Genomic DNA, 26814 nt, shown 5'->3' on the forward strand with positions numbered 1-26814 from the left:
TCATTCGTTTTACAATCAATTTAACATTTCAGAACTTGACTTCCTTCTCCCTCTCTCTGTGCTTCCTTAAATTTATTTTTAAAACATTCTTCTGCATATGCAAATTCCTTTAATTTGCTTAATTATCTGCTTCAAATACGCCGCTCGATATCGCATCTTTGTTTCCGATTCACAATCGGCTCCTCGCGTTCAGCCGAGGGATGTGTGACCCCTTTGGTGCGTGGCCTCGCCTTGCAAACGCGCGGGCAGAAATGGATCCGCCGGCAGCCTCGGCTCAGGCTCTGGGTTTCAAAACGTTCCCAGGAAGGGGCTCCGGGAGCAAAGAGAGGCTTCGGGGCCTGGCTCCCTTTCCGGTGGGATTACTCATTAATCCTGGGGTTGTGAGCAGCACAAGCGCCCGGCTGGACTGTGCCCCCTTCCGCAGCGGGGCAGGGTTCACAGGCTCCGCCACGCACCCCACACCTTCCCCTGCCCAAAGATCCAAGGGCACAAACAAACACCTTCCTTTGGGTTCAATACTGCCTGCACAGACTGGCAGCAGTGGCTCTGCAGGGTTTCAGGCTCAGGGCTCTCAGGGAGACGCCACTGGGGATTGAACCCGCGCCCGTCTGCGTGCAAGACAGGGGCTCTAACCACTGAGCCGCAGCAGGTTAAGCACGTTTATCATCCTCTTGGGTCTGACCTGACACAGGCCTACAGAGCCATTTAACCCAGCACTGCCTGCACTGGTTGGCAGCAGCAGGTCCATTTAACCCAGCATTGCCTGTACTGGCCGGCAGCAGCAGGTCCATTTAACCCAGCATTGCCTGTACTGGCTGGCAGCAGCAGCAGGCTCTTCTTCCACTTGCACTTCCTGCTCCCACACCTAAGCCAGAAAGGGGTGAGGATCCGCGCTCGGCCTCTTACTTGGGGACAAAGACGATGTCGTGGAGGTAGTTCTCGAAGACCTTCCGGAAGGCGGACTCCTCCGTCTCCTTCATGATCTGCGACTCGGTCTTGGGGCAGGGGCAGCACTCCAGGCTGGGCTCCTCGCTGTTGCTGTCGTTGGGCTTGTGGGGGGAGTCCTCCGACTCCAGCGGGGGGGACCACGTCCGAGAAGGGAGCTTCAAGCCTGCGGGGAGGGGAGGGGAGGTTGTGAGGCCAAGCCATGGAGACGGCGCCCCAGAGCCCCAGGCAGACTCTGGACAGTCCCCCCACTCCCTCTGTCGCAGAGATGAACCTTTTTCTTTAGATAGATAGATCCTTTTCTAACTCGTGATAAGCAGCAGCGACAACACTCCAGAAGAAGGAGAAGAGGGGGAAGGAGTTTTATCTGGGGGAAATTCCCCCACCCAAGGCCCACACTGCCACCCTGGGGGTCAGGAGCACCCGGCCTTGATTCAAGGAAACCCAAGCAGCGGGTCTTGCCCCAAGGAGGCAGTCGCGGGGTCAGAAGATGTCTGCCTTCCCACTGCTCTCAAAGGCTCCTCCTTCCCCAGCAGTCTAAGGTGCGATCGCCTTGTCTCTCGCTGCGCCACCCTTTTTTATTTTTCTTCTGGCCCTGGGAGACCAGCGAAGAGGGGAGCCGGTGGCAGCAGGAGGGGGAGACCCCTGTGACTTCACCTCTGCCTCTTGGCTTCCCTCCTCTCCAGCCTCAGCTTCTGCATCTACGCCTGGACTGCTCTCTGCCACAGAATCTCCCCGCTCACCAAACCCTGTTCCCTCTCCGGTTTCCGACACAGCCTTTTCCCCATCTTCTCCCTCATTGTCATCCCACCTCCGCTCCCTGAGCTCTGTGGCACTAGGTGGGACCCAGGCGGGCGGGCAGGGCGGTGCCAGCAGCTCACCCTTCAGGCAGTAGTCCAGCTCGTAGAGCTCACTGTCTTCGGGCTGCTTTTCCCAGGAGACCTTGTAGTGCGTGATGTTCCCGTTGGGGTCGGAGGGCGGCTTCCACTTCAGGAAGATCTGCGAGGAGCAGTTGGACACCGAGATGGGGTCCAGGGGGACGGTGGGCACTGCGGGGGGCGGAGAAGAGAGACAAAACGTCACCCCAGGGCAATCCCCCCCTCTCACCCCAGCCCCCCGCTTCCAACCGTGGACAGCCTCTCACCCGAGGCGTTGGTCTGGACGTAGATGATCTCGCTCTTGGCCCCGTAGGACTTGCGCTCGTCCGAGTGGGTGATCAGGGTCTTGACGAAGATGGCGTACTGCGTCCAGGGCTTGAGGCCGCGCAGAAGGTGCCCCGGCTTGGTGTCGCTGTTGCGGGGAGGCGGCTCCACGTCCATCACCGTCCAGCTGTTGGCGCCGCAGACATCCTGCCCGTCAAACTCCGTCACGTTCCGGAAGGGGCTGGGGGGGGGGGGAGAAGGGGCCGAAAGGAGGAAACGGCTTTTATTTCAGAAAGACACGCCTGCAGAGGGAATTACGCTGTGGTGGAGAGACGTGAAAACGGCAAAAGGTTGTGAAAGCCTGTTGCAGAAACGAATTAAGGTCACGGAATTTTTTAGAAACTGAGCCAGTTGGGCTGCGGCTGCTCTTCCCACATTCTGGCTTTTATTTCAAGCGCTGCCTCTACCGACCCTTCAATCCCAGCTACAGAAATGGCAGAATCGACTTGCCAACTTCATTTTAGGGGGCAGCCCTCCAAACTCTGCATCGCCCGAGACAAAGAAGGAAGAGGAGGACACCTTATCCTACGTTATTTTGCAGAGAAGCCTTTCAACTTAAATAATGCACGTTCTTAGCGATTCGCAGGGGATCTTGTGGGTTCAAGTGAAATCGCTCTGCGCCGCTCCTTCAAATAATGCCCAGCCTTTTAAAAATCCTTCTTGGGCGAGGACTGGGAAAATACAGTCTCTTTCTTCAGTTGACTTTTAGGGTATAGAAGAGAGCATGTTCACATTTAGTTTGGACTAAAGTAAAGGGACCCCTGACCATTAGGTCCAGTTGTGACCGACTCTGGGGTTGTGGCGCTCATCTCGCTTTATTGGCCGAGGGAGCCGGTGTACAGCTTCCGGGTCATGTGGCCAGCAGGACTAAGCCACTTCTGGCGGACCAGAGCAGCGCACGGAAACGCCGTTTACCTTCCCGCTGGAGTGGTACCTATTTATCTACTTGCACTTTGAGGTGCTTTCGAACTGCTAGGTGGGCAGGAGCAGGGACCGAGCAATGGGAGCTCACCCCGTCATTGCGGGGATTCGAACCGCCGACCTTCTGATCGGCAAGTCCTAGGCTCTGTGGTTTAACCCACAGCGCCACCCGCGTCCCCTTTTATTCCTAGACTGGACCATCCTCTTCCTCTTCCCCGGCTGCAACAGAACATGGGTCTCTGCAGCCACAGCAGGCGCTGTAACTCTCTCTGATCAAGCTGGATGTGTGTGTTATAGAATCCTGGAATTGAAGGTTGGAAGGGACCCCGCAGGGCCATCTAGTCCAACCCCCGGCAACGCAGGATTCCCAGCCAGAGAACCCCTCTCTCCCCACGACCCAAAGTGCAGAAAGGAGCTCCCCGCCCCACTTTACTCACGCTTCCCTGTACAAGAGCATGAAGCCCAGGAGGTCGCGGAAGTCCAGCGGCCAGTAAGGCTCCCACTTGACCATGATCTTGTCGCAGGTGGTTTTGATGTAGGAGAACTTGAGCACTTCGCTCTCGCCTGCAGGAAGGACGGAAAGAGAGATCCCACCGGGGGGGGGGCTCAGGTCATTCATTCATTTTGATCGTGTAACTTTATGTTGTGAACCACAAACCACGTGGGAGGCCCTTAAGCGGAACCCCAGTCCAAGAGCATGCGCCCCCCTATTTCTCCTTCTCTCTCTTCCTCTTTCTCCCTCTTTCTCCCCCCCCCCTCTTTCTCTCCTTTTCTTTCTCTCTCTCTCTCTCTCTCCTTTTCTTTCTTTCTCTCCCTCTCTTTCTTCCTCTCCTTCTCTCCCTTTCTCTCCTCTTCCTCCTCCTCTCTCTCTTCCTCTCCCTCTTTCTCTCTCCTCCTCTCTCCTTCTCTCCTCTTCCTCCTCCTCTCTCTCTTTCTCTCCTTTTCTTTCTTTCTCTTCCTCCCCCTTTCCCTCTCTCTCTCTCTCTCTCTCTCTCTCTCTCTCTCTCCTGGAGGCTGTCAGTGCCAAGGGAGGCCCCTGGGAGGAGAAGCCGCCCTGCGTTCTGCCAACCTGGCAGGCGCTCCAGGAGGGAGGGAGCCGAGACTGAGCAAACATATAGATCGTAGACAGAGAGGAGGCGCCGGCCAGGAGGGAAAGAGGGCTGGAAGACAACCCCGGAAGCACTCCTCTGGGAGAGCAGAGGGAGGGTGTTGGCTGTGTACAGGGTTCGACCCCACCTCCAAGCGGAGTAGGGCAGGCTTAATGGAGTTTTCATTATTAATATAACAAAGCTCAGGCCCAGGAGCTTGAAGAGCAACCCTTCTGGTCTCAGGAAGCCAGCGGCGCATGGGGAGGCCCCACAACCCTGACCCACAGCACCCTTGGGTCCTGCTTGGGGGTCTTTCCTCTGGCCTGATCCCGCCAATGCCGCCACCAGGCTCTTCTGAAATGCCCTTCTACAGAGCTCTTCTACCTCACTGCTGTCCACACTGACTGGCAGCAGCAGCTCTCCAGGGCCCAACTTGGAGAAGCCCCTGCGGGGAGAACCTGGGACCCGCTACTTGGCCACTGAGACACGGCCCTTTCCTGCGAGTTACTCCAAAGGAGGCAAGACTCCAGTCCTCAAGGTTCTAGATGAAGAAGTGATTCAAGCAGGGCAATCGGAAGCTGCCTGCTACCTCTCCCTCTGAAGCATCTAGCTCCGTATCTCCTGCTCAGACAGGCAGCAGTCCTCCGGGGTTTCAGGCAGGAGCTGCTGGGAAAACTGCTGCGATTCGAACCTGGGACCGTTGTGCGTGCAAAAGCGCAGCGCCCACCCCTCTGCCGCCCCGCTTACAAGAGGCCTGGTCGCCGTTGGTCTTGAGGGCGATGTCGTTCTTCTCCTGGCGCCCCTTGGCCCCCGAGATCTCCTCCATCTTGTCGATCTCGGACAGGCAGAGCTTGGGGTTGTAGTGGAAGAAGAGCTTCCCGCGGGCGATGGTCAGGTTGTGCTTGCTCCAGTCCCACAGCTGGCGCAGGTTCTGGTTGTCCAAGGCGTAGAAGGAGTAGTTCCTGGCGGGGAGGGGGAAAGAGCAAGGTGAATATGGCCGGGGGGAGAGGAGAGAGAGATGCCCCTTGGCCCGGGGGGGGGGCAGGCTCAGCAATAACTCACAAGCTGCCAGGGAGCTTCCTTCAAAGAAAAAAAGATCCCCATTGAGGCACTGAAGGCCCCTGCCTTCCCACAGCTGCCTAAATCTTGTCCTTCCCAAGCACCCCGAGACTTCTCTGCCTCGACTGCCTTTGCTCTGCCCTCTTCATCCCTCTCCTGGTTGCAGCAGGAGAGGAAGACGCCCTGGCTTCTTCTCCAGCCGAGCTCTTCCTTTAGAAATTTATTTATTCGGTTTTTCAGATTAAAACTTTACAGTCACATCTCCAACATACAACATAAAAACAAGATCCCAAGGAATCTCTTGCACATCCCCCCTCTGTGGGTCCTGTTGTTAATTATTTCCTCTTGCATCTTTTATGATAATTCAAATCTTTTACCTCTCCGCTGCGTCCAAAATTCACCCTTAAACTACAAGCGTTATTCCAGTCCTACTAATGATTTTAACTGTTTACAATGGTCTTTAAGATACAACTGTTTACTTTAAGAGTGGCTGGGGAAACCCAGTCAGATGGGTGGGGTAGAATTAGAATTATTCCCCACTCCTTATTTAAATTTTGGTCTTCCTGATTTCTGATTCTTCCGGTCATTTGTGGCACAAAGCTCTGAAACTGAGCTACAGCTTCTTGCCAAGCAAACAGTGGGTCTACTCTGAGTAGTGCTCACTTGGCGACGCCAGCGTTTATTCCCTATCTGTTTTTGGACATGTACAACCCCCCTTTTCCTCCAGGGAGCTCAGGTTGGCGTGCGTGTCCTGTCCCCCCCGTTTGATACCCACACAACCCAGCGAGGATTGGGGCCCTGCTCTTAGCCGTCCCTTCCCAGGGGCCCCACTCACCCGGCTTCCAGGGCCTCCCCTCGGATCAGGTGGAGCTTCCGGAAGAAGGAGAGGGAGACCAGGGCGTAGGAGCGTCGGATCTTCAAGTAGCCCGTGATCTCCTCAATCAAGCCGAGGTTGGCCTCCAGCTCAGCTGCAATGTTGCCTGCAGGGGGGATGCAGAGGCGTGGGCTGAGCCTGCCTGGAAACGGGCCCTGCTGCTTCACAGGTTCACGGAACTGTGGGGTGGGAAGGGGCCCCCCAGAGGTCATCCAGCCCAACCCCCTTGGCAATGCAGGAATCTCGGCTGAAGAATCCCTGGCGGATGCCCCACCCCCAAACCTCCAAGGAAGGAGAGTCCACTACCGACCAAAAGAGTCCACAGAAAGTTCTCTGTGGGGCAGGAAGACTCAAGAAGCATTTGGGCGTATTCTAGTATCAAAGTAATTCTTTTTCCATTGGCAGAATATGGATAGACATCTTTTCAAAATGAGAGCACCCAAGCGATACGGAGGCCGATCCTAGTTCTGGGTTTTCCCCAAAGGGATTTCTTATCGGTAAAAAGCTTGGCGTGGTGCGAACACATTTTCTGCCCTAACTTTTAGTCGGAATCGCCTTTCTTGGAAGCCATCGGGTTCAGGTCCTCCAGAGCAACAGAAAACCAAGCTTGCTCCCACCACCACGGGGCAGCCTTCGAGGTCTTTGGAGAGGACTCTCGTATCTCCTCTCGGTCTCCTCTTTCCCAGGCTAAACACCCCAAACTCTGTCATTCCTTATGTATGATCTAGTTGGGATTCCTGCATTGGGCCCCTTCCGACGCCACTATTCTACGATTCCAATTCTCTCCTCTGCGCACCTTCCAGCTTGTCCAGGACCTCCTTAGGCCTAGAACTGGACCAAGCCCTCGTCTCCGTTGCTCTGCCGGCTTTCCCCTCTGGCCCTCTCCACTCCCCAAATCGGCACAAGGCCCCCAGAAGAAGGCAATGCGGCCCTCCGCTGAAAAGGCTCCCCCTGAGCTGAAGCCGTGAGGTTCTGGACTTGAGAAGGAAGCCCTTGTGCCCCAGAGAGAAAGACCCGTGGAGCAGAGCCAGCGCCCAGGTGACCAGCTTGGCGTGGGGCAGAGAGAGAGGCCCCTCTGGCTCCCCCAACATCCTGCCCCCCAGGAACTCACTTCCTCCGCGGATGTTGATGGTTAGGCTGCCGTTGACGACGGTGCACCCCTGGAGCTCCTGGGCCGCCGTCACGGAGTCGATGGTCTTCTCCTTGATGGGCAACTCGCAGATTTTGGGGCACAGCCCCTCGCAGGGGGTGCAGAGCAGGCTGCAGAAAAGACACGGCGGGGAAAGGGAGATGCCTCTTGCGCTGCAAACGGCCACGGGGCTTTTCTCGCCGCCGCCAAAACCGATGCGCATGTTCAGGAAAGCTCTGGGAGTTTGGCTTGTGCACAGAGGCCGCAGAGACGCACCCGCAGCCTCTCGGATGGCCCTGTGGGGCCTGCAGACCCACATTCCCAACAGGGGAGAGGAAAGGAACCCCAGAACAGCTTGCTGGGTGAGGCCAGTGGCCAGTCCAGGCCAGCATCCTGCTCTTTTAAAGCCATCGCCGCCTCCTGTGGCAATGAGTTCCACAGGTTTACGATGTGTTGCTCCGGACAAGGACAGTGCATTGGGGGCTGTGGGGCGGAACAGAACAAAGCCTCTTTCTAATCTCCCCCAGCCAGCAAATCGAGCTCAAACGAAACAGGACGGCTGAAAGGGTCCCCGCTGCAAGGTCCTCAAGCACCCTGCTGGTGGGGGGGGGGCATGTTGTGGAGGGGCCTGCCTTCGAGATTCTGTTTCCTGTTTCCTGCCCCCTCCCTTTCGCAACCCCGTCATAGCAAGGAGGTTCGGGAAAAGAGCATTCGGAGAAAATCTCATCTGCTTTGAGAACATTCATCCGGTGCAGGAGGAACAAGGTCTGCTGCCGCTGCTGCTGCTGCCGTCAGCCACAATTAGAGGCCAATTAGCTGCCCTTTCCTGAGAATGATCAGAACAGGCCATTTCCTCTCCTCCCCTGGGGGGCCTGGCTTTGCCCAAGAGCGTCAGGAAGCTGGTTTGCCAAGAAGACGGAGGCCGATGACCCCCCCCCCCGATCTAGATGGGGGTCTAGATAGGTCTAGATGGGGTGACAAGAAGGGGATGCTTCCCTTGCATTTGGAGGGGCAACAGCCCCCCACCCAGCCTCTCACCCCGTCCCCACAGCGGGCAAATTTCAGAGACCCCCCGTGACCCTAAGCTGCCTCTGACAAATGTACAAGTAACTCTGCTGATATCTTAAATATCAAACATACATTAAGCGTGGATTAAATTCCCTCCCGTGGCGTTATCAGGCAGGGGCTCCTTGGGACCGACTGAAGGTCTGCCTCTTTCAGTAAGCAGAGCTCTGGAATTGTTCTAACCGTTCTCACTGGGCTAAGAGGAGACCCACCGAAACGAATCAGCTCGTTTCAACGAGTCACCTCTGGGCAGGAGCGCAACCCGCTGTTTCAAGTCTGCGAATTCGCTCTCGCCGCTTTTTACATTATGAAATTGCTCGGTGGTTGATCCCCGACCCCATTTTCCGTTCATTCCTCCATTAATAAACAAGATAAACCAAAGATAAAGAACAGAAATATTGTTACAGCAGGTTGACAGCCGCCTAAGATTGGGCATGATCACTGAACGTGTTTCCAAAGCATTACCCAAAATGCCCATTTCCCCACAAACCTGCTAGGCTGCATTGTGCGCGTTCTTTCGTAACAGGTGAGTTTAACCAGAGATCCTATTGACCAATTATCTCTCCATCCATCGGGACGGAGAAGTAGTTAAGCTCCCCTCACCTCCGTCTTTTAGCCAGTTATAAATCTTAGCAGCCGTTCTAAGGCTGGGCGCTATTTCTCGATCGTTTTCCAAAATGAAACGTTCATGTTTTCGTAGGGAGGCATTTTTTGGACAAGGACCCCCAGCGGGAGTGTGGGGGCTCAGACACCCCTGAAATAAAAGGGGAGGATCTCTGAGACTAGGGTGTCCAGCTCTCTCCACACCACAAGAGCCCTCAGGGATCGGTATCTGGCAGAAAAAGGGCTTTAAATCCTCATTGCCTTCCTCCTCAACGGGTTGGGGGGCTCACTCTGCGTTGCGCCGACCTCTTTCTCTTCCCCAAATCATCATCACTTTTATTATTATTATTATTATTATTATTATTGCTCTGTTTCGGGCCGTCAAAGTGGTGAGTTGCACAGACTCGCACAACCAGGACAGGGAGTCAAAGCAAGACCCTGATATTGGGGGGACGGTTGCCGATGAGAAGAGGCACCCCCTTGGTTTCTCCGCCCCCCTCCCCGGTGTGTGTGTGTGTGTTGCCAACTCACTTGGTGGAGTTCATGATGTAGCCGGAAGGGCAGCCGGGGGCGCACTCTCCGTTGTGGATGACGGGGCAGTCCGACTGGCGGGCGGCCTTGCACCGGTTGTGCAGCTCCTGGCAGAAGTCGAAGGTGACGCAGCGCCACCCGGCGTAGCGGTAGGACCCGGCGGGGCACCTCTCCACGCACCTGCCCTCCAGGCTGAAGTGGCGGCAGGCCAGGCACTTCTCCGGGTCGCCGGGCTCCAGGCAGCTGCCCAGGCACTCGGCGTGGCAGCAGATGCCCTCCGGGGTGCAGCCCTGGGACTTGCAGGCGGAAGGGCAGACTGCGGGGAGCAGAGGAGAAAGAGAGAGAAACGGAGAGGGATGAGAATGCGCCCCGCAAGCCCCGCCTCCTCTCGCAGAGGGCCTTCTCGGTGGTGGCGCCCTGCCATCTGATGCCAAGGAAATAAACAACTGCGCAGCTTCCGGAAGACATCTGAAGGGAAGTTTTTCACGTTTTCTTGTGCTTTTATATGTGCTGGAAGCTGCCCAGAGTGGCTGGGGAAACACACCCGGATGGGCAGGGTTGTTGGCTATTTGCAGATTAGTTGCGCTGCAGAAAGTTTGTGGGGGAGACCACACAATACAAGGAACTCAAAAATAACTTTAACAAGGTTTTAACCACAAAAACAAAAACTCCTTTTACATTAAAGATATCAACAAGCATGACCCATCCACCCCCCCAACCCCCAGGGTACTGAGAGAGCTAGGTGCTGCTCTTTATATACTATACCCAATTGCTGACACAGCTTAATTAACACAACTTAGCAGCACCTGCTATACTGTTTCACAGCTGTAAAACTGGGTCTCGCTATTTGCTCTGGCCCTTAAAGACATACACATCTTGTGGAACAATAATGAACCTTCACATTTAAAGAGACCATTCAACAAGGGTATAAATAAGAGAATTATTATTATAGAGCAATGCCTGCCCACGTCTCTGCCCTTCCGTCTCCCGCCCACAGAGCTGGGCCACCCCATTACCTGTCCTCCAATTTGGGGGGCCAGCTGCTTCCCACTAGGCTGGCCTGCACGCAGAACAGGGCCTCCAGCGTGTGGCTCCCCTAGTTACTGTCGCTTGAAATAGTCCACAGCGGCCAACAGCTACGGTCCTTTCTTTTTGGACGGCAGTCTCCACAATTCTGAATAAAGGGCTCGCTTAATGGGAACAACGGAAGCTGCCTTGCCCCAAGTCGGACCATCAAATCCAACCGGCTCAGTATTGCCGCCTCTGAGAGCTCTCAGAGTTTCGAACAGCCTTTTCCAGCCCTGCTTGGAGATGCTGGTGTACATCTGTTCTGTACCTGGTTCTCCCCCCCCCCCAAAAAAGCAGGTGTTCTAATCAGCGAGCTGCAGTTTTCCTTCCACTTCTTCCCCCCTCCTGTATTCTGTGAAAGATCCAGCCAAGGAAGGGATCACTTGCACAACGGGATCTCATCGGGCTGGGCGAACTAGCAAGTTGGTTGTCGCCTGCGCATAGGAAGAACAACCCATGTGTTTTTTGGAGGGGGCGACCCCATAAAACCCTTCTCAAATGCAAAATGTGGGACACAGACACACACCTCGCACTGTTTGTCCTGTCTGGATTTAGTATTCATTTACTATTGCTTTTGAATTCTGGTGCTGGAGGAGACTCTGGAGAGTCCCATGGACTGCAAGAAGATCCAACCTCTCCATTCGGAAGGAAATCAGCCCTGAGTGCTCACTGGAAGGACAGATCCTGAAGCTGAGGCTCCAAGACTTTGGCCACCTCAGGAGAAGAGAAGACTCTCTGGAAAAGACCCTGATGTTGGGAAAGATGGAGGGCGCAAGGAGAAGGGGACGACAGAGGACGAGATGGTGGGACAGTGTTCTTGAAGCGACCAGCATGAGTTTGACCGAACTCCGGGAGGCAGTGGAAGACAGGAGTGCCTGGCGTGCTCTGGTCCAGGGGTCACGAAGAGGCGGACACCACTAAATGACTCAACAACAACAAAGTATTGCATTTATATCCCACCTCCAAGGAGCTCGAGGCGAGTGGGGATTCGAACCCTGGTCTCTCCCAGGCCCTAGTCAGAACACTCTAACCACTACACCACACTGCCTCTCGGGTTCAAGGTTATTTCTCAGTATACTTTTCCGATACCTAATTGAGACAGTCTAGGCCACGGAACATTACCATTACAACTGTAGCAAATCCTGTTACTTCTTTGCTGTCGGTTGTTGCAACTAATCTCGGTTTCCCTTTCGTTTCTTTGCCTGCCTGCCATTATTTTAATAATACTAATAACAGGAGTAAAGCAAACCAAAAGACCTGGCGTGAGTCCAGACCGCAGGCCACGGGGAGGAGGAGAAAAATATACAAACATATATCTATAGATATGTAACATGGCTGCCGATCCCGAGAAATCCAGGCCAGGAAAAAGGGCTCCCCCAGGAGAACCGCCCTCTCCCTTAACCAATGCGTTGGCTGCTTGGAGTGGCGAAGGGAGGGGGGCGTCATTCAAGACATTTTTCCTGCCTCTGCGCAAAGCAAACAGATCCTTAACCCCTTCAGCCTCTTTCCCCATCTGAGATCCAGCGCTGAAAAAGTCGCAAGCCACGTTGCATCAGGGCTTGCGATAAATAACATGCCAGATCCGACAACAGAAGCCAAAAAAAGAGGAGCTTAGCGAATGGCGTCGCCTGGAGACGCATGCAAGGAAGACCCACCGAGGGAGCTGCCTTATAGAGCCAGGCACTGGCTGGCAGCGGCTGGCCAGAGTTTCAGGAAGAGGGTCTCTCCCAGGCCTGGCTCGTTGCTGCTGGCACGGACTGGCAGCAGCAGCCCATGGGGTTTCCCCCTACCAGTGACTGAGCTCCCACATTCGAATCAGGCGTGGTCCCCCCCCCCAAGTCAAAACCCTTCCCTTAGAAATACAAGCTCAGATTGACTGTATCAGGAAGTTTTTAAGCTCTGGCGTTTTATTATGTTTTCATTGTTGCTGGACGCTGCCCAGAGTGGCCGGGGAAACCCAGCCAGATGGGAAGGGGTGTAAATATTACTACTACTACTACTCCTCGTTGCTCTGAAAAAAGGCTGGGTTGAATGCAAAATTGAATATCCAGTCATAGAGACCCTTGGGTTGCTGGAAACAGCAGGAGGAGAAGCGGCTCTTGTGTTCGAATCCTGCTGGGGTGTCTGGCTGGCCGCTGTGGCAAGGGCAGATGGGCGTGCTGCAAATAATAAAATTATCAGTGTTCTTCTTGAGGGTGCTGGCCTGGATGTGCCCCCTTTGGCTCGACCCAGCAGGCTCTCAGTAATACCTGCACTGACTGGCAGCAGTTCTCTGGGGTTTCCCCCCAGAGATGCCCCATGGGCCTTCTGCATGCGGAGCAGGTACCCTAACCACTAAACCACGGGTTTTCCAAAGGTGTGCCCTGCCTCTCACCGTAGAAAGAGGCAGCTGTGCTCCCATGAAACATAGGAGCGGAAGGGCGCTGGGATCCAGCACCCTGTTCTCCCAAGAGCCAAGCAAGCGGGATTTGAATGCGACTCTCCCTGCTGCAGAGGCACCACGTCCGTTGCCAGGATCGCCCTCCACTGCCTATCCCTCTTTTGGAGCCACCCTGCGCACTTTGCTGAGACGGCAACTGCGGAAAACTCCAAAGTTCCCAGGTTGAAGTGAGAGACCCAGAGAGAGACAGACAGACACTGCGGGTCCATGAAGGCAACGCGGGGCCAGGTGGGCTGACTTATAGATCATGGAACTGTAGCGTTGGAAGATACCCCAAGGGTCATCTAGCCCAGTGTTTCCCAACCTTGTGCCTCCAGCTGTTTTTGGACTACAATTCCCATCATCCCTTGCCACTGGTCTTGCTAGTCAGGGATGATGGGAGTTGTAGTTCAAAAACAGCTGGAGGCACAAGGTTGGGAAACACTGATCTAGCCCAACCCGCTTTGGAAAAGCCCAGGGCGCAGGAAAGCAAGCCAGTCCTGAATGGGGGATGCCAACAAGCACACGCCTTCTGCACAGGCGACACCGAAAGTCGGGGGACCTGATCAAGTCCTGGCACATACAGAAATCTGGGTCTGGGGCAGAGGGGAGAAGAGAGGGCTGCCGCCTAAGAAGAGCAGGCAGAGGGCCCGTTTCGCAAGCAGAGCCCTCTCGCCTCCTCTGGTTCCCAGCAAGCCGTACGCAAGACGCACGGCGGCCTCCCCAATTCCTGTGGGAAGGAGTTCCAAAGGTGAACACAGCTCCTTCCCGAACCTTCGGACATTCAGCTTCCCCGACGCGCCTTTCCAGCGGACATCTCCATCCCAGCCTGTGTCCTGAACCGGCAGGACGACGGAGAGGAGGAAGAAGGTTCTGCTTAGGGGGGAAGCCATCGCTGGGACACCCCCAGGGCAAGCCAGGGACTGGGGCGCAGAACGCCTAGGCTGCTGACCGGAGCTGGTTATCGGCAGCATGTGACAAGCCTGCTGAGGAATCCGGCCCGGCTGCCAAGATGCTACTGGGCCAAATTTAAAGTGTTGCTGTGGGCGGGCGAAGAAGCCCTGAATCCGAGACGCTGCCTTTTGCTGCCTGTTCCTGCCTTGAGGAAACACCGCAAGCTGCTCCTTACGGTTCGACGCTAACGGAGTTCCCTGCCTTTCCACACGACTTACTTTCATCTATTAGACTTGCATGCCGCCCTTTGATAAAAATATACAAGCTAAAAAGCACAAATGAATAGTTAAAAGAGCGAAACAAGAATTTCCCCTCCCACAAAAAAACCAACACCCCACTCAGTGAAATTTATCTGCAAAGGAAGCAGCTTAAGACAATAAATAAATAACGCGCACTTTAAAACAAGCACCAAAACCAGTTTTCTTCTTCTTGAACTCATTCATCTTTTTTATCTGATAGCAGAGAAGCAACAGGCCCTCCGGCCATCTGAAGAGTGAAACTTGAGTGGGCGTGTTTGTATATGTGCATGAGAGAGAGAGAGATTTCCCTCGAGAAACTACGCAGCCCTGATTCTCTCTTGTGCAGGGACGCGGAATGAAAGCTGCCGTGTCCAGAGCCAGTTTTGTCCACTGGGCTCAAGACGGCCTACACGGGCCAGCAGCAGGGATTCGGGGTGGGGTGGGGGAGCCAAGAGAAAAGGGATCCTACAAGACATGACCGAGAAAGAGGAAGAAGTAGCAGATCCTGCCACCGCCTTGGCACTCTGCATCTCTGCTCCAAGAAGCGGAAGGGACCCCGAGACGCATCTAGTCCAACCCCCTGGAATGCCTCTGTTCAGAAAGGGATGCAGCCACTGCCCACCTGACGCCTCTGTTCTGAAATGTATTTTATAAAAAATCTGCTAGAGGTCAAAAAAAGAAGAAGCAGCAAGTTTCTTTCCAGCCCCCAATTTCCCCTGAACTCCTTTCTCCACCTTGCTGGTTCCCCCGTGGCATGTGGCAGCCGATCTGGTTTCCCTTCCACGCACAGCCCCTTCTGCTCCTGCAAGTGTCAGCCTCCCTGCTTGCAAACCCACGACGGTTATTATGCAAGCCCAAGAGGAAAAACAACAGCCCTGTAATGTAGCAATCGAGGCAATAGGATCCTGCCCCCTCCCCAAAGAATTGCACAAAGGGATTTGGGTGGGGAGGGAACACCTTTGGCGGAGCAAACAGTAATAATGAAGGGAGTTGCAAAAGCATCTCCCCAAGGAGCTGCTGGCAAAGAGCTCAGTGAAAATGCCGGGGGGGCTGCACTGAGGAAAGAGGATTCGGGGGTAGCACATTTGAACCCACCACGACCAGAAGCAGCGAGAACAGAGGGCTTGCAGACTTTGAAGTCAAGGAAGCAGGAATCTGGCGCCAGAGGAGGAAACATCTGCCCAATTTTCGCCACAACCTCATTAAGCCCTGCCCCGGCCTCTAGCGCTTGCCCGCTAAAAATAATTTTAAAAAGAAGGGACGCCTAAAGGCGGCAAACAGCTGACGGGGGGGTCCCAGCTCTGCTTGGCGTCTGCCGCCCTCTGCACGCCCGGGTCGAGAGCCAGGATGCAACCGCTTCCCGGGGCAGGAAGGAAGGTGGAAGCCATGCTCTCCAGACGTGACCCCCGGGCTGTGTGCGGACAGAGAGCTCTGCACTGTTTTGACCAGGACTCCAGTGATGTCAGCTCCGGAGAGGCGGCATTCGCCCACCGGACATCCTATTCCTCGCGAGTCGCGGCCGCTTGTGCCCGTGACAACTCTGGGGTGGTTTCTGCGTGATTCTGCTTCCGAATACAAAAGGTACCTTGGTTTCCGCTTGCTGCCGGTCCCAGAACTTCCTGCGGAATCCCTCGCAGAAGGCGGAGGAGGCCTAAGGGAGATTTTGTTCCAGGAGGATGGAAGAAAAAGCCTGCTGGGTCAGCCCAAAGGAGCCCATCTCATCCGCAGTCCTGCTCTTCTCAACTGTGGCCAGGCTGATGCCCCAAAGGGAAACTTGATGGCAGGACCTGAGTTCAAGAGCAGCGCCCCTCCCCTTCTGCAGTTTCTAGCAACTCACATTACGGAGGATACTGAGCAGGGACGCAGCGCACAGCCATCCTGGCTAGTATCCCTCCAGAGCCCTCTCCTCTTCCATAAATTTGCCCAACCCTCTTTTAAAGCCCTCCAAGTTGGTGCCTCCTGCAGCAGGGAGTTCCACAGTTTTGACCATGTGCTGTGTGAAGAAGCCCGTTATTTTGTCTTTCCCGAATCTTCCAACACTCAGCTTTGCTAGATGGGGTGGGGGGGACGTCTTCCTGTTCGCTCTCTCCACATCACAGAATCCTAGAATCGTAGACTTGGAAGGGGACCCCCTGGGGTCATCCAGTCCAACCCCCTACAATGCGGGAATCTCAGCTAAAGCATCCAGGACAGAGGGTCATCCAAGTTCTGCTTAAAAACCTCCAAGGAAGGAGAGTCCCTCCTACTGACAAACGCAGAACTGGCAGGGAACTTTAGCGGACAATTCACAAGGGCGGCTCGCCGCTAATCCACCTGTTTGCTGAACCAGAACCAACAAAGTGAGCTGAATTTGCAAGGGGGAAGCTTTGGTAAAAAGGTAACAGTAGCCCCGGAAATCCGCGAGGAGGGAGCTTTCGGTAGGCGCCCCCGAAACGCCTCAAGAGCGCTCTGCCAGGCTAGCTGATGCTGCCATGTATTCCGAGGTCAAAACGGCAATAAATCAAGTCTGAAAGCGAGGCAGGAGGTCAGCCCGGATTACTGCCATGACCGGAGGGTGGCGATTTCGAGCCATGGTGTGGAAGCTACACGGAACAAGACCGAGTAAAACCCAGACAGGCAACTTCAGAAGGGTTGCAGTTTGGGGAAAGAGTCCATTTTGGGACAGGCGTTGTTTCAGAAAGGAAGGAAGGCACAGGTGAGGGCTAGGCTGACCTCAGCTGCACCTGGGTAGTGACTCCCCAAGGCGTGACTTGGTTTCCAGGGGACCAAGACCTGCTGTAAGCGGCTTGGTTTTGAAACGGCGAAATAAACAGCAAGCGCTGCCCCCAGGACGTTCCGGCAGCCATTCAGTAATTCTCAACAGAAGTATCAGATAAGCTGTTTATTCCACAGCTGCATGTGGAATCTGAAGGCTAACAAAAAAAGCCGTATATATTTTTCCAAGTTTCAAAACTTTGAAAGGCTTTATTTCACTTGCGGATGAAGACCAGGGGCAAAGAGGCCCACGTCAGATAGCACACTCCCAAGGGCTGCGTCTGCAAAAGCGGTCAGGGGCGAAGGGCCTCAGGGAGCTGCGGATCCGACAGGCAACTTGCCACGTAACGTACAAGGGCAGCTCCCCATCTGTGGGAAGAGGAAGAGAGCACCCCGTCTTACGCAAGGCTGTTGCAACACCGCAGCAGCAGCAGCAGCACGTGAAAGACTTTGCAACCGCGGGTAGAGCTCTTGGCATTTCAGCAGTTCATTAATTCGTCCTGTTCTGGCTTCTGAGAAGGGAGATTTTTATCTCCTCCCCGCCCCCACCCCGACCAGGGAAAGTTCCCAAATCCCTTTTGCAGAAGAATCTGGAGGGGCAGGGAGGGGAAGAGGAGGAAAGGGAATCCCTCCATTTCCTTCCTCTGGTTCATACTGAAGCACGGGCAGCCTCATTCGGCGGCGGAGAGGGGATAGAAATCTGAGGAGCAGGATTTTACCCCTGCGAGGGCCTGCGCTTGCTATTCTTTGGATTCTGGGGAACGCCAGAGAGAGGGAATTCCAGGAAAACATCTGGAGCGAGTCGTGCCCGGGCGAGACGCGGGGAACGTTTGCTGGAAGAGCTCCGATTACCTAAAGAACAGCAACGCAAGCAGAAGAGAAAGAGGAGGCCCACAAGGTCCAGGAGCCGAGAGACCCTCAGCGCCGCTGCCACACGGGCCCGCCCCGCAGGGCTGTTGTTAACTCAGGGGAGCAAGAGCATAGGAACCTACCCAGACTCTAAGATCATCTTCTGAGGCCCTTCTTCATGTGCCTCCTCCTCGAGAGGTCAGGAGGGTGGCAACAAGAGAACAGGGCCTTCTCTGTAGTGGCTCCCCATTTGTGGGAAGGCTCTCCCCGCCTTCATTACATGCCTTTAAGCGCGAGGCAAAAACGTTCCTTTTTTACCAGGCCTTTGGTTGGTCTGATTGACATCCAATTCCCTTTTAAAACGTGGCTCTCTTTTTTTGGCGTTATTGGGTTGTTGTTTTTATTTTGATTGTATATATATATATATATATATTGTGGTTTTTATGTTGATCTTTTATGTGAACCGCGGTTTATAAATTCAATAAATAAATAAAGAGAGAGACCCGAGGGCCAAGCAGCTAGAAAACACTGCTTTCTTCTTTCGAGAACGGAGGCATCTGAGAATCGCTCCCTGGTGAGCTTACGGCTTCTGCGGGCAAGATCCGTGGAGGAAGTGAGGGTCCCGGAAGCCCCTCTGCCCGGCTAAAGGCAGCCCACTCTGCTTTGCATTGGACCCCCTCAGCAAGGCCAAGGCGGGCGTGTCTTGTCATCTGGGCAGCCCAGGACCCCCAGACACACTGCCCAGGTTTGCACCCAGGGCGGGTCACTTCGGTGTGCTGCTAACGCAGCAGTTTGGCTCTCCAGACAGATTGCCTCTCCGATGCCCAGCCGTAATCATGAGGACTAGAACCTTCTTGTTCATTTTGAAGGAAAGGGCCATCGCTCGGCTGCAGAGCACCTGCTCAGTGTCCAAAAGGCCCAGTTCCACAACGGCTGGGAAAGACCCTCTCTGCCGGAAACCCCCGAGAGCTGCTGCCAGTCCGTGGAGACAACACAGCTCTAGGTGGCCTTGTGAGAAGGCTCAAACCATTCCTGCCTTTTGCTCCGGGCTGCTTCTTGTCCTGCCTGCTCGCTCTCAAATTTGTTTGGCAAGCTCCATTCCGCACAGATTTCTTTTTAAAGAAGGAGAGGCCTTCGTCGTCATCATCATCCTCTCCCCCCCCCCCCCAAGCTGACAGTCAGGGAGCCGCCTGGCGGTCCGGGCCCAGCGATTCCAGCGTGGCCACATAGCCAGCATTCCACAGGAATTCCGGAGCGACGGGCCTCCCGTGGAAGCTCAGAGGGACAAATGCGTGCGCTCTGCTAAGTGGGAAAGCATGCAGCGGGGAGGGCACGGCGCAAGCCGCTCTTGCACCCCTGGCCGTCACCCGGGGGCCTTCCGTCTTCCACCGTCATTTTGCACCTCTGCACCAGAAAGTCAGGGCCGAAGGTGAGCCAGGCTGCGACTAGAAAAGGTGGCCAGTCTCCTGTCCATGCAGCGTCCAGCTATCTCCGGCATCCCCCGTCGGAGGTGGTCAGTGCCTCCCGCCACCAGTTTCTGGTGTGCGTTTGGGGGCTTCCCTTACGGGGTCACCTGTGGTTGGCCACCATGACCGCAGGGTGCCCGACGGGACCCCTTTAGCCTGACCGAAACCGCCGTGTTTGAAATTAGAAGTTTGCATCGAAGGAGAACTATATGAAAATGATGTGCCATTGGTATCTAACACCTACAAAATTATCAAAGATGTATTTGTTGTTGTTGTTGAGTCGTTTAGTCGTGTCCGCCTCTTCGTGACCCCCTGGACCAGAGCACGCCAGGCCCTCCTGTCTTCCACTGCCTCCCGCAGTTCGGTCAAACTCATGCTGGTGGCTTCGAGAACACTGTCCCACCACCTCGTCCTCTGTCGTCTCCTTCTCCTTGTGCCCTCCATCTTTCCCAACATCAGGGTCTTTTCCAGGGAGTCTTCTCTTCTCCTGAGGTGGCCAAAGTCTTGGAGCCTCAGCTTCAGGATCTGTCCTTCCAGTGAGCACTCAGGGCTGATTTCCTTCCGAATGGAGAGGTTGGATCTTCTTGCAGTCCATGGGACTCTCAAGAGTCTCCTCCAGCACCAGAATTCAAAAGCATCCATTCTTCAGCGATCAGCCTTCTTTATGGTCCAGCTCTCCCTTCCATACATCACTACTGGGAAAACCAGAGCTTTAACTATACGGACTTTTGTCGGCAAGGTGATGTCTCTGCTTTTTAAGATGCTGTCTAAGTTTGTCATTGCAAAGATGTATACATTGCAAAGATGTACTGAACTGCTTCAAATGTATGTTGGAAGAGTAAGGAGAAGGAAGGCACATTCGACCACGTGTGGTGGTTGTGCGAGGTAACAAGAGCATTCTGGGAAATGATATATAATGAGCTGGGGGAAAAAAGTTTTTAACAAGTCTGTGAAAAAAAACCAGAGGCTTTTTTTCTACTAGGAATTTTAGGTGTGGAGATACCAAAGGAGCAGAAACTATTCTTTATGTATGCGACGACAGCAGCGCAGATACTACTGGCCCAGAGGTGGAAAGAAGATAAAGTCTCGGCCTGCAGGGCTCTCTGCGTGTTCTCAGAAGCCCCACCTTGTGTGTGTTGGTGGTGGAAATATTATCACTTGCTAGGATGGGAAAACGCACGTGCCGCAACCGCCGGTTGCCAACTTCCACCAATAATAATAAAAAATGCGCCAACGTCAGAAATAAATAAAGAAATAGCATCCTTCCTTCTCTCCCACCAGCAACAGGAAATATATCCCTTTCCTTTGCTTTTCTTGGAGCTTTAAAGAAACATCACACCCTTGAGAGAACGGGGCTGATTTAATCCAGAGCTATCTATAGGCCTAGTTTCCCAAGTCAAGAGGGGACGGGGTTATAGGGTGGGAGAAGGAAGCGGATCACAGCGAAGACTAGCTTACGATTTTACAGGAATTCCCAGGATTTTTATTTTTATTTTTAAGTCGCAGGAAACTGTTGCTAGGGAATGTTCCCACCTAAGCAAACATTACAAGACGCTGTTTTTCCCACACACACCTCTGAACTTTGCCACCCTCTGAGAAGGCAAAGTCTCGGCAGCAAGGAAAGGAAAAAAAAAATTGAGGAAGCGAGGCTGTTCCTGCAGGCAAAGAGCTTTCCTTGGGCTCCCCAAGACATTTCAAGCACGCTGCGAGTTGCTTGGAGACCTTCGGGGAACGAGGGACCCACAAGCCTAAGAAATGAACTCTAATTATTACTATTATTAATAATAAGGATGATCAGGACCGTGGAGAGGACTTCAGGGCTCAGCCGTAACGGTTCCCCTGTTTCCTCTCCCCAAAACAACCTGTAATTCCTCATTCGCTCCCTACAGCAGTTGCAGATCAGCAGCAGAGGAAAACTGAGGAAGAAATTGGGGAAAACCGTGGCCAGTTTTGGGAGCAGTAGTGGAAAGACGGAGGCTGGAGGGAGAGATACAACTGCGAGGGAGAAGAAATGGAAAATACGGACGTGTTTGAGGGGAAAACCCTCGTCTTGCCAGGATTCACAGTCAAGGCCTCAGCTCCCACCCACTCACTCACGCCTGCCTTGTTTTGTCTGCTGGATCAGAGAGAGGAGGAGAGATTAGCCGGGGCAGGAGGCGGCAAACTGTTACTTGCAGGGGGTTTGAGGCCCTGGAAGGAGGAGCAGCGCCCCTCGCTTTGGCATAAACAACCGTCTCGGCCTGCACCGCCAAGTCGCTGGATGCAAGCCAGGGGCCCAGAAGGAACACGCATAGAAAGAGCCTCCTGGGTCGAGGCCACGAGCAGGACCTGGGTGCAACAGCACCTCCCTCCCCTCCTATTTACCCATGAGAGTATTTGTATACTGCGGTGTCAGAGCAGGTTTTCGGCAATAAAAGCATAAAACCCCGCGACGGAAGCCACTAAAAGGGTTAAAGGCAGGCACCAATTCAGTGTTGTGGAAGGGTGTCTTCTTAACGGAGATTCCTGCATTGCAGGGGGCGGTTTGGGGTCCCTTCCGACTCTACAATCCTGTGGTTCTACAGCAGCCTGTATAGGCTTCGCGGAATGGGAAAGTCCTCAGCAGGCACAGAAGACTCCTGCTGAGCCTCTAGTGGCAGGGAGTTCCACAGGCTTGGTTTCTTGTGATCTGTGGCAACTGGCATTCAGAGACGACTGAGGGAGAACATAGCCATTGGGGCCACAGAGAGCTTTATTCCCTATCTTAATTTGCCTACCCCCCCTTTAAAGTCATTCATAAGAACATGAGAAGAACTCTGTAGCAGCCGCCCTGGTTCAGCCTCCTGTCCTCCCAGGGAGCCGCAAGATGCCCCCAAGGGAAGCCTTTGCAAGCAGGACTTGCGATGATTCCCAGCAGAACCGGCACCTGCAGAGGAGGGGACCTAACCGTGGGGTCTAACAGCCCCCCCAACAGCCTTGTTCCCCTCCGTGAATCTGTCTAATCTGTGCAAGCATACAACAGCCGCTGTCTACGTAGCAAGCTCCTTCGAAATCTGGCAGCCAAAATATACACAAACGAAGTTCGGCTGTGGCAGCAGCTTGTGGCGTTCAGAAAGCTTTCTCCAAGCTCTCTCTATGCGTGTGTGTGTGTGTGTATATATATATATATCTCACCGGCTGCAAATGCTACCAGTCCAAATGTTTTGGGCTTGTAAAACAATTAAAGGAAAATAAAAAAGTAAGAACGCAGAACCGACAAGGAAGCTTTGGGCTGGTTAAGTAAACCGGAGAAGGAGCTTAGCCATCACAAAGCCTTTGTTGTCTCTTCTCTCCTAGCAAGCGAGACCCAAACATTGACAGGAGAGATTCCAAATAATGACAGCTACAAAAAAACAAACAGAAAAAGAGCCCTTTCCAGGCAGAAGGCAGAAGTTAAGCAGCTACTGAAGTTAAATCGAACACAAAGCCTCGGGGTTTGCTTCAGAAGCTTGAAGCGGGGAAGGAAACCGGTTTTGGACTTTGGCTAGTCCACCTGCTGCCGTTTGGTACCCACAGATATTTCTGAGCGGGCTTCTGCACCGCAGCAACCCTCAAAACAGAAACCAGAACCCAGCGCAGCCGCACAAAAAGAGTTGCGAGTTAACGACTTTCCAACAACGCCTGCCGCTGGAAGAGCAAACCTGCCCGGGGGTCTCACTGAAATGGGGGTCTTAAAATCACCACCCCTGGGTTTTGGCTAAAGCACTGGTTTTCATTTCGTGGTCATGCAAGGGTGGCAAGATGTCTCTCGCTGTGCGAACTGCCCTTTTCGGATTCATAACGTGCCTTATTTGCACTGTTAATTCAAAAGCAAATAGGAGAGGGTGGGTCCCGCGGTACAGGCTGGGAGTCCGAGGTGGGGGCTTTGTGTCGGGGCCAGTTAAGGACCGCTGCCCTCGGCAAACACCACAGACTCCGCCTAGCAGCAGGACGTAAGAATTTAGGTTCCCAAACTTGGGTCTTCCAAGGAGCCCAAGGCGATTTCCATTTCATCCACACAACAACCCTGTGAGGTAGGATAGGCTAAGCCTGTGGTTCCCAACGTGGGGCGATTTGATTTTTAAGGGGGGCAATTTGAGAATGAGTTACAGTCGTATCTTGGTTCTCAAACAGATTGCGTTTGACTTCCGGAACTGTTCGAAAACCAAGACACGGCTACCGATTGGCTGCAAGAGCGTCGTACAGCCAATCGGAAGCTGCGCCGGACGTTCGGCTCCCAAAAATTGTTTGAAAACCGGAACACTCACTTCCGGTTTTTGATCGTTTGGGGGCCGAAATGCACAAGTTCCAAGGCATTCGGCAACCAAGGTACGACTGTATCAACAAATGAATGGCCTTTTAGGCTTCCTCCACATGAATAGGAGTTCACTTTTTGAATAATAAAAATTATATGTCACGGGAGGGGGATTCCATCAGAATTTTAGAGATGCTCAAGTGGGGCATGGCCAAAAAAAGAGGTTGGGAACCACTGGGCTCAATGGTGTTTCTCAAACTAGGGTTCTCAGCAGTTGGGCTGCAATACCCATCTTCCCTGACCTGCTGGCTAGGGATGATGGGAGCTGTAGTCCAAAAAGAGCTGGTTTGGGAAACCCCGGATTAGAGCAGAGACCCACCGAGTCCAGAATCCTCTTCTCCCCAGCGCAAGAGCCCTCTCCCCCCCTCCTGCGGTTTACGGCAACCAGAGGCATTGAGAGGCATCCCTTACCTCTCTGGCAATGCTCGTGGCTCCAGCAGCGCTCGATGAAGATGCCGTTGATCACCGTCGGGGAGCAGACGCTCTTCCCCTTGGCCTTTCCAGGGCAGATGTCCCCGCACTCCTCGTCCCGCTTGTTGGCGACGATGTAGTTGTCCTCGACGGAGTCCACGATCCGGGACCAGTCGATGGTGGACAGGTAGCACAGCTCGGCGTTCTTCTCGATGCGCACAGCCCCCCGGGTGATGTTCATCAGGCTGGGCAGGCCCACCTCCTTCAGGTGGACCATCTCGAAGATGACCAGGGCGTAGTTGAAGAAGAGCCGCGTCCCCCGGATGACCGTCAGGTTGGGGAAGAGCGTCTTGAGGCTCTCCAGGCCGTAGACCCGGAACAGCAGCAGGTATTCGGTGACCATGGTGAGCTTGGGGAAGCTGAGGCCCCGGAAGTTCTCCGTCTTGGCCCCAAACATCAGCAGGATCTGCAGGTGGCCCTCGATCACGGTGCAGTTCTCCAGCTGGTGGAAGTTGGAAATGTCGTTCCGGATGTTCATACTCGGGCAAACTGGAAAGAGAACCGGGGGGCAGGGGACAAAAACGGTTAAAATAATCTGCTAGGAGAGCTTTCCAGCTGCCAAACAGGCACCTCTCCTCCCAACAGGCAGCGGCAACAGCTTGTAAGTCAGTGTTTGAAATTAGGCAGGCGCCAGGCGCGTTTTGCACCTGGCTATTGGCGCTGTGGGTTAAACCACAGAGCCTAGGACTTGCAGATCAGAAGGTCGGTGGTTCGAATCCCCGTGACGGGGTGAGCTCCCGTTGCTTGGTCCCTGCTCCTGCCAACCTAGCAGTGCGAAAGCATGTCCAAGTGCAAGCAGATAAATAGGTACTGCTCTGGCGGGAAGGTAAACGGCGTTTCTGTGCGCTGCTCTGGTTCGCCAGAAGCGGCTTAGTCATGCTGCCACATGACCCGGAAGCTGTATGCCGGCTCCCTCGGCCAATAAAGCAAGATGAGCGCTGCAACCCCAGAGTCGGCCACGACTGGACCTAACGGTCAGGGGTCCCTTTACCTTTATTGGCCACTTTCTGTTCTTAAAGCTCTCAACCTTGCTCAAGGTTGTCCTCTGAACCAGCCAGATGTTCAACTGAGAACCAGCCAGTCAGTCCATCATTTGATAAATAAGACTTTAGAGCTGTCTTGCCCCAAAATGGCAACTAGACATTCCATTTTGGAGACTGTAACCCTGATTTAAGGAGCCGTTTGAAGTCCGGCTTCTATATCTGAGTTTCTAACGCGGCTGTAACTTCAAGCACTGCGGGTTTGCAACTGATCTGAGTTCCACTGCGAGCAGAGCCACTGAAATCAATAGGCCTACGTCGGTCAAGGGAGGAACCTAAGGTGGATACAACCCACTGCCTATGGGGTACATTAAAAGGGCCTTTGGGTTTTCCAGCCACTCAGCCCCAAAGGGCAAACCCACAGCATGTGAAAACCCCAAACCTCTCTTCCCCCACCCTTGCCCTTTTTGGGGAGAGGGTTGCCCACCCCTGGCCTGTCCTCTATTTCACTTGGGGCAACCCAGAAGGCCACCGCTTGGGACAGGAAGGGCCGGTCTTGGGAATCTGAACCCAGGCAGGCCAACTATCTGCCTCTGCCTCCCCCCCCCCCGAGCCCTTGGCCACGAAGACGCTCTAGTGTCATAATCTGATTTAGACATGCTAATCTGCGTTGGATAACCAGAGGGCCGGGATTAATATCCCCTCCCAGCTGTGGGATAAGCTGCCGGCGCTTAAAAGTCTTCATCTCTGAAAGCCAATTTGGACGGCTCTGAAAGGGGATTTGAGATAATTCGCTCCGTGGCCAGTGGCCACGACAGCGACAGGCCACCCTTCCAGCGTTGGGAGGGAGCGGGTTGCATTTGATCCTGCTTATTACTGGATTTGTAGCACGCCTTTCTTCCCAAAGGAGCCCAGGGCGGTATTCTGATAAACTGCATTCAGAGTAAGGTAAAGGGTAAAGGGGACCCCTGACCATTAGGTCCAGTCATGGCCGACTCTGGGGTTGCGGCGCTCATCTCGCTTTATTGGCCGAGGGAGCCGGCATACAGCTTCCAGGTCATGTGGCCAGCAGGACTAAGCCGCTTCTGGCGAACCAGAGCAGCGCACGGAAACGCTGTTCGCCTTCCCGCCAGAGCGGTACCTATTTATCTACTTGCACTTTGCCGTGCTTTCGAACTGCTAGGCTGGCAGAAGCAGGGACTGAGCAACGGGAGCTCACCCCATCATTGCGGGGATTCGAACCGCCGACCTTCTGATTGGCAAGTCCTAGGCTCTGTGGTTTAGCCCACAGTGCCACCCGCGTCCCTATGCACTCAGAGTAGACCCACTGAAATTAATGGGTCTGATTAGTTAGCCCGTGTCCTTCAATTTCAACAGGTTGGCATTACTCATACTCAAAGCAGATCCACTGAAACCAGCATATAGGATGAATAGGACTAGGTGATATATCAATATTGTGATACCGGTTTCATGATTCTATAATGTCAAGGATCATTATACTTGTGCGCTGCGCAGAAATAACAATGCGGAGAATTGTGGAGCCAGCCAGCGCCTCTCCATAACTCCATCCTTATTTCGGACATCATGATATAATATCAGTACAGTGGTACCTTGGTTCTCAAACTGAATCCGTTCCGGAAATTCTGTTCCAAAACCAAAGCATTCCAAAACCAAGGCGCGCTTTCCCATACAAAGTAAGGCAAAATGGATTAATCCGTTCCAGACTTTTAAAAACAACCCCTAAAACAGCAACTTAACATGAATTTTACTATCTAACGAGACCATTGATCCATAAAATGAAAGCGATAAACAATGTACTGCAGTTACACAATCAGTTCATCATTAGCTGAACTGGGTTCCACACAGTTACAAAAACAAAAAAAGA

At 53.9% G+C, this 26814-nt stretch overlaps 1 protein-coding gene and 1 long non-coding RNA gene across 4 annotated transcripts in view; one reads left to right on the forward strand and one right to left on the reverse strand.

The window, feature by feature from the left end:
- The window catches only part of INSR (insulin receptor), a 48282-nt gene that overhangs the window by 8226 nt on the left and 13242 nt on the right, over nucleotides 1–26814 (reverse strand). For all 3 annotated transcript variants that reach the window (XM_083594370.1, XM_083594369.1, XM_083594371.1), the window contains exons 2-10: nucleotides 23890–24438; nucleotides 9418–9733; nucleotides 7201–7349; nucleotides 6051–6195; nucleotides 4904–5118; nucleotides 3506–3632; nucleotides 2090–2328; nucleotides 1827–1994; nucleotides 907–1111 (exon numbers count right to left, since the gene is read on the reverse strand). In XM_083594370.1, the coding sequence (XP_083450496.1) occupies nucleotides 907–1111; nucleotides 1827–1994; nucleotides 2090–2328; nucleotides 3506–3632; nucleotides 4904–5118; nucleotides 6051–6195; nucleotides 7201–7349; nucleotides 9418–9733; nucleotides 23890–24438 (2113 nt within the window). The remainder of the gene's footprint in view (nucleotides 1–906; nucleotides 1112–1826; nucleotides 1995–2089; nucleotides 2329–3505; nucleotides 3633–4903; nucleotides 5119–6050; nucleotides 6196–7200; nucleotides 7350–9417; nucleotides 9734–23889; nucleotides 24439–26814) is intronic.
- On the forward strand, nucleotides 3–26043 carry LOC310753649. Its single transcript, XR_014543422.1, has 3 exons — nucleotides 3–742; nucleotides 832–2983; nucleotides 25986–26043. It is a non-coding gene; the product is annotated as an uncharacterized lncRNA (long non-coding RNA).

The sequence above is a fragment of the Podarcis filfolensis genome (assembly GCF_964270895.1).
Source record: "Podarcis filfolensis genome assembly, chromosome: 18".
Taxonomy (NCBI): domain Eukaryota; kingdom Metazoa; phylum Chordata; class Lepidosauria; order Squamata; family Lacertidae; genus Podarcis; species Podarcis filfolensis.